The sequence below is a fragment of the Aplysia californica genome, unplaced genomic scaffold (genome assembly GCF_000002075.1).
Source record: "Aplysia californica isolate F4 #8 unplaced genomic scaffold, AplCal3.0 scaffold00056, whole genome shotgun sequence".
Classification (NCBI taxonomy): domain Eukaryota; kingdom Metazoa; phylum Mollusca; class Gastropoda; order Aplysiida; family Aplysiidae; genus Aplysia; species Aplysia californica.
In genome coordinates, this window is record NW_004797326.1 from 1,988,341 (window position 1) to 1,995,979 (window position 7,639).

The 7,639-nt window shown below is 40.0% G+C and overlaps 1 protein-coding gene across 1 annotated transcript in view; it reads left to right on the forward strand.

Annotated features, from left to right (window-relative positions):
- LOC101846949 (3-oxoacyl-[acyl-carrier-protein] reductase FabG) overlaps nt 1-4,293 on the forward strand; it is a gene marked incomplete in the record, with an annotated part of 15,988 nt that extends 11,695 nt beyond the window's left edge. Inside the window, 3 exon segments of the mRNA XM_005093036.3 lie at nt 2,078-2,106; nt 2,941-3,010; nt 3,742-4,293. Coding sequence (XP_005093093.2) covers nt 2,078-2,106; nt 2,941-3,010; nt 3,742-3,918 — 276 coding nt within the window.
- Between the last annotated feature and the right edge of the window lie 3,346 nt (nt 4,294-7,639).

Consider the following 7,639-nt stretch of genomic DNA (forward strand, 5'->3'; position numbering starts at 1 on the left):
ACACACACACACACACACACACACACACACACACACACACACACACACACACACACACACACACACACACACACACTCTCTCTCTCTCTCTCTCTCTCTCACGCACAAACACAGAGACATATGCACGTACACATGCATGTACACAGATACACATACAAACATACAGAGACATATTATGCATACTCACACTCACATGCACACACAGGCACACACACACAAACACACAAACACACACACACAAACACACTGACATATTCACATACACACACACTCATACACACTCTGACACACACACATACACACAGACACTCTCATACATGCACATACACAATTGTATTTGCAGACATTATATACGCACAATGTCACACCACTACAGACAATTGACATGCTCAAGGACACACTCCAATGTCTGACCACTGAAAATACACATCTTTGACGCATGCTTGACATTACAATGTCAATGAGTATGAAACATGCTTGACATTATAGTAAGGCTGAGCTTATTAACAAGTCTACCACTCTTTAAAAAAAGATGTTTTCTGAAATTTGGCATCTTCCTTGCTCAGAGGTAGGCCAGCAATTTCTTTAGAAACTTTTGGAAATCTGAGATCATGGAATGTATATGTACTCATTTTTTGTTTCTTTGCTTTTTCATTGACCTATGAAGGGGTTTTTATTATAAAATGGGACTGCTCATGCAACTTGAAAACAAAACTTAAAATTTTTATTCATTTTTCACCTGTCTCTCAAAAGTTGTCTCCCTCTTTTGCCCCCCAGATTTGGAAATTCCCGACTTTTGGCTTTTAAATGCTATACGTGGCGAAAACTGGTTTTATCTGGAAATTGAAGTACCCAATGCATCTGACGAAAAGTTTCATAAATTGAGGTTGCTTTGTTATTATTAGTTGCTGCACAAGCCTTTATGAATGACTGACTGAATTTCATCGAAAGGAAGGCTTACTTTTTCCATGTTCATTTTGCCCAGTATCATTTGTGAGGCAGCGCGGTGGAATCAGGCTCTCGTCAATTTTTGGGCATGTAGAGTTATTGGTATCATCTTAAAGCTTGTTCACTTGCCTTTCTTTGGATGAAAAAAATATCCATTTATCTTGAATGCAAGTTGAGATATTTGCTAAAGAATGAGATGTAGGTCACCTGTTTTCAGAGGTAAAATAAGTGAGAAAATGGCCGCCAAAGACTAGTTATTTCCTTAGCTTAAGAGTCCGTGGTAACTGAAAATTTACATTTTTTGTGCCTTTAATCAACGTTTTTGAGAAAAATCCACAAAGAAATTAGTTTTTTAAAGGGCATGAAAGTTGTTGAGCCAAAAAACAAAAATTTGATAACAATTCACAAACTTGCGGAAAAATGCAAGTTTCTTCACTTTGATTATTTTGACGAGAGCCTGATTCCACCACGCTGCCTCACATTTACTTAGTCACTTGACAAAGATGTCATATCTTTCTATCATACCAAACTGGATGAAACTTGGAAGGCAGCATCAGCAGACTACTACAAAAATGTTTAAAACTTCACATCCTTTAAGATTGTGCAATAAGTGTTTGGGGAATCCTGCAGTCTCATTTGTCTGAAAAATCCCCTCGTACGAGTCCCCTTTTTTATTTTTATGATAGCTGTGTTTCTTTTCCCTATTCATTCTAGCAAGTTCTGAGAAAATCTTTCCTTTTTTAAAGTGGTGCCTGTAATTGTAGAGGTAGACTGTTTGTGTCTTACCCTCTTGTCAAGACAGTTTGGGTAGTCAAAGGGCAGGGGCCACTTTTGAACAGTTTGCCTTTTTGTTGGGTGGACTGAGCAATGGACAAAATATCTCCTTTCTAGTAATCTGGGTGGTTGGGGGGTGCCTCTGCAAAGTTCTACTTTTTATTTATCCTCCTGTTCTTCTGTTTGACAGTTTTACTATAGTTACTTTTCCCAGTGCTGTATACCTACCATCGCATCAAAACGGATCTTAAAACTTTGACCTGCATGATGAAAAAGATCCCTCTCAATCAATTTTGTGCTAATATTAGGTCCTAATGTTGGTTTCATATTTTTTGTATTTATTTCAGAAATGGCGCCCCATGGTGTTCGTGTGAACTCAGTGAAGTGAGTACCTTTTTGTCTTGTCTTCTCATGACCCAGTGTAGGTATGATCTCACCATCTTCATGTCTTTGAGGCTTCTTCATGCTGTTCTGACGTAAGCTGACAAAACACCTTTTTTTAACATCTCGGTGCCAAATTTTTATTATTCGCTAAATGGAAAGCCTGATCGTTTGCTACTCTCTCTGGCTTCACTGACAAGACTAAATCATAATGAGCATGAGTACATGTGATTAAAACAGGAAGGAAGAGTGGGTAAAGATCACTAAGATCAGACAATCTTTGTTGTGAGGGTAGATAAAATAAAAGTGCAATTACAGGGACATAATTCAAATTAATCATGGTAATATAGGGACCAACAATCCAGGATTTATTGTTTCCCTTCTATATATTGATAAAAGCAATCTAATAGTCTAACAGACTCTAACACATACAACATCCCAGCAGGAAGACCAAGGTACTCAACAGAAGTATCCCTCCTCTCAGGAATCGAACTCTGGTCTCCTGCATGGCAACACCACTGATTCTTTTTTTGTCTATGTTATAAAAGAGGTGTTTACCCTGTGTCATGAAGAGATGTTTTGTCAATGTGTCGTGAAGGGATGTTTTGTCAATGTCGTGAAGGGATGTTTTGTCAATGTGTCATGAAGGGATGTTTTGTATGTTTCATGAAGGGATGTTTTGTCAATGTCGTGAAGGGATGTCTTGTCTGTGTCATGTCTGGATATGATACTTTGTGTGTGTCATGTCAGGCTGTGATGTTTTGTGTGTGTCATGTCAGGATGTGGTGTTTTGTGTGTGTCATGTCAGGATGTGATGTTTTGTTTCTTTTCTTGCAGTCCTGGGTCAGTGGTGAGTCGGCTCTACCTCAGGGGAGAGGAAGCCTTAACTGAGGAACAGTATGATCAGGTGAGAGAGAGAGAGAGAGAGAGAGAGAGAGAGAGAGAGAGAGAGAGAGAGAGAGAGAGAGAGAGAGAGAAGTCCCACACCTTCCCACAGGTGCTGGTAATGACATTGACTATTGACAAGGAATAAATACCCTGAGTGGGATATAAAATGTGATTCTGATGATCATAATGAATATCAGTAATATATCGCTCAGGAGCTCTCGCAAAGGGGCACGGTAGCCCCAGGAGGTCAGAGCTCAAAGGTCAACCTTCTGCGTAGACCTGTTGACCCCCCCCCCCCCCCGGGGGGGCGGTGCCACTGACTGAAGTGTCTTTAGACCATTCCCAAAGGGGGGACATTTCTCGTTCATGCACAGTAGAAAATTTTGTAAATGGGCTGATTCATCAATGTCACGCTCATAACTGCGCCTGATCTACAACAGGGAACTGCTGCTTTCTTTTTCTTAATCCTTACTATTGTCATTTTTCCTCTACTTCTTTTGTATGTTTGTCACACTCTTGTGACCAGCTATTTCCGGGATGCCTTGAAAGTCGAAACAGACTTTGTGCTGTTGAAGCTAGAGAGGTGAGCAGAGTAAGTCTGATTCCCTGTAAGGACTTCTCTGTTGACATCCTCCCCTTGGCGCTCATATGACCTTATGCAGTTGCGAGTGCCGTAAAACCTCTGCTAAATAAAAAAAAAAATAGACCTGTTGACCTCTCTTTGTGCTGACCTCTCATTGTCTGTTTCAGTTCAAGAAGAACCAGTCGTCGTCCAGCCTCCACCCCCTGGGCCGTATGGTCAAGGCCTCGGAAGTGGCCGACGCTGCTGTCTTCTTGGCCTCCACCAGGGCCAGTTTTGTCACAGGCCAGATCCTGTTTGTGGACGGCGGCCGCCATTGTGTGTACGCCCAGCCAAAACTGCCCTAGGTGTCTCGTCGGAGCATATGTTATGGATTTCATGTGTGTGTTTATATATATATATGTGAGGGAGCATGGTGAATTCAGGCGCTCGTCGAAATAATGAAATAGAAGAAACCGGTTTGGCAATTTTTATTAAATTTTTTATTTTTAGGCTAAAAACACATTTCTGTGTGGATTTGACGGGGAAACGTTTTTGAGGCACCAAAAGTGTAAACTTTCAGTTTTTAAGGGGTCTCAAGCCGTGGATTTCTCCAAACTTTGGCTGTCATTTTCTCACTGATTTGACCGCTGAAAGCAGGCGACCCCCACCTCATTCAATTGCAAATTTCTCAGATTTTTACTCTAGATAGATTGGGTTTTTTTTTTCAGCGTAAGAAAAAAGAACAAATTTTAACTTTAAGGTGATATCAATAACCCTGCCTGCCAAAAATTGATGAGGGCCTGATTCCCCTGCGTTGTGACTCATATGTCATCAATGCATACACATATTATGTCATCCATGCATACACATATTATGTTATGTGTGCCTGAAGTTGTGTCATGAAGTATAAATGTGGTTGGTTGGTGGGTGCTCTGGTGTGGTTTGCTCCTTTCCTGTCAAACATCTATTCTTCTGATCTCTCCTCTTTCTTTTATGTGTATGATACTCTCTTGTAGCAACTCTAATCTTCAGCACTTATATGACCTAATCGTGTTGCAAGTGCCATAAAACTTACTAAAAACCAAAAGTATACACAGAGATAAAAAATTAACACTGATAGCTGCTTTGTGATGGCTGAATGCATTTGTGCTCAGGGATGTTTTGACGAGAGCCTGATTCCACCACGCTGCCTCACATTTGTGCTCAGGGATGTTTTGACGAGAGCCTGATTCCACCACGCTGCCTCACATTTGTGTTCAGGGATGTTTTGGCTTTGCTACGAATGACCTGAGGAGATTTTTTATTTTAGAGAAGAGCAGTCAAGACTGGTATGAAGAATGAATGATGGACCCGGAGCCTTTCTTTAGTCTTAGTAACAGTTTTATGGTACTTGCAAATTAGCACAATTAGGTAGTACTAATATGTGAGGCAGCGTGGTGGAATCAGGCTCTCGTCAAAATAATCAAAGTGAAGAAAATTGCATTTTTCAGCAGGTTTGTGAATTTTTATCAAATTTTTGTTTTTTTGGCTCAACTCCTTTCATGCCCATTAAAGAACTCATTTCAGTGTGGATTTTTCTGAAAAACCTTTATTAAAGGCACAACAAATGTAAATGTTCAGGTACCACGGACTCTTAAGCTGTGGAAACAACTAATTTTTGGCGGCCATTTTCTCACTAACTTTTCCTCTGAAAACAGGTGACCCCCACCTCCTTCATTAGCAAATATCTCGACTTGTATTCAAGATAAATTGATATTTTTTTCATATAAATATAGACAAGTAAACAGGATTTAAGATGATACCAATAACTCTACATGCCCAAAATATGACGAGAGCCTGGTTCCACCACGCTGCATCACATATATTATATGCTGAAGATTCAAGGTGTTACAAGAGAGTGACTAACTCCAAAAAGAAGAAGGAGAGAAAAGGACGAGAGATGTTTGATAGGAAAGAAGGAACAAACCAAACCAGAGCACCGTCCTACCACCCACTACTTTGTGGGTTTTTTTTCTGGAGAACTGGCAAAATGACAGTACTACATGTTGAAGGTTGGTCGAGGCCTAATACACATCATCATGTTGTGAAGAGGAGCTAGTGAGTGTCTTTGTACTGGGGTACAAGATTTTATGTTGGGACTGGTGAACAGATTTAGCGGGCTACCTTTGACTACTTTTCTGTGTCGCTCTTACTCAGTTGTTAAACAGAGAGTGAGTATCGACTGTCTCCGTCTCCTTTTTGTGGGATGTTGTATCTATCTCAGCGCACGACTGACTGCCCTAGTTGGCAGGGTTGATGAAGCCGCCCGCCTCCTAAATGATCTAAGCTGTGTTTATGGGGGCATAAAGCTTTCTACCATTGTGTTTACTGCCACGGCAGTACACCTGTTGGTCTCGAATTTATTATTTAATTACATTTTGTTGCGTTAACCCTATCCGTACGTCGTGTTTTACAATTGTATCCATACGACATGGGAAACTCTGTGCCACCGCTTTCCAAAGAGGAAATTAACTCGTTAATCTAATCCATACGCTTTGCTTTGCAGTCTGTCAAAATGATTTTTTGAGGCATACCAAAAGTTTCAAAGAGATCTTCGCTCTAGAAGTTTTCTAAAATGTGAAGAATACAACCCTGGAGGTAGAAAAGGACCTCAGGGCATACGGATAGGGTTAACGAGTTATTGCCTTTGGTACTTTACATAATATAAGGGAGAGTAGCCTTTTTGCTTTTTTTTTGTAGTAGAGTCTATTCTTTGGAGTGACTTCCTCTTGGTCAATAATGATCAGTTTTCGACAGAAAGTTGAAAGTGGACTTGAGTATGGCTTCCCATGGTCGGCTGCAATGTAAATTTTAAAGATTTCAGACCTGCTCATGGGGGAGGGGAGGGGGGTCAAACATTTAGCGGAGATTGCAAGCGCTGGGTCGTCAGGGTTTGAGACAGACGAGGAGGGGAGGGGGGTGGGGGGAGGGGAGGTGCGCCTGTAGTAAAAAATCTGTATTCTGACTAAGGAATTACTGCTTAAAACTGAACCAAGTTGGCTGAAAACTGTTTATTTTCACAAATCCTTCACAGTATTAATTCCTATTTAGTCTTCATGTGTTATTTTTATGTTGTTTCTGTGTACTTTTCTCTCATAGTTGTGTGATCGTAAGCCAGATATGTTTTTAAAAAGAGTTTGTTCTATTACATTTTTAAATACTATACATACTTGACATGTATTTTTGAAAAGTACAGTACCATCATGTATTACAAATAAACCACAATACTTAAAAGAAATTCGCTTATTTTGCTCTGTGAAAGAACTTGGATAATGTCTGAACTGATTAATTAAAATAAACCCCGCTAGTTTTAGTAGTAGAGAGAGACACAGCAGGCTGACAAGTTGCTACCTCCGAATGACAAAGTTCTATTTGTGAGACGTGCTTACAAAATGAGTTACTTCTCGCTATCCACATATGGAGATATTGGCCAAAAATCGACACTTGGGTCAAATTTGTAGATTTCTTATTGATGTCATATTTTTAAAGTACAACACGCCCTTTATGATTTCATACTTATAAATAGTAATAACTTCACCTATAAGCGTGATGTATCTATTTCCATGGAGATAAAATTGGAGAAGTTACTTATTTTGTCTGCACGCTTCACATTTGACATTTTTGGCTGTTTTGAGTGATTAAGACCTTGAGGTCGGAAATCAAATGATCTATCATCAAAATCGTAAGATTATTCGGTGTCGTTATCAGATCAAGATATTCATGGAATTGCATTAGAAAAAGTTTGACATGATGTGAAACTCGTAATCTTTGACATCAAATTTCTCAAAACTAGGTACTGAGCAGACAGAACTTTGTTTGTCATTCTAGGGGAGCCAAGTGTCAAATAGCTGAGAATTTGATCTTGAATTAGAGACACATGATTTAAAATTTCTTTGACAAGAAAATCACCTGCCTGGAATTACTTTTAGGATCGAACCACAGCTGAAGTTCGGATTTTAGGATCGGGACATGATTGGACATTGACCCCAGGGTGGAGCTGAGTAAAATCAGACTTCGTTCGGAGGTCGGGGTCAAATAGGGATGGGG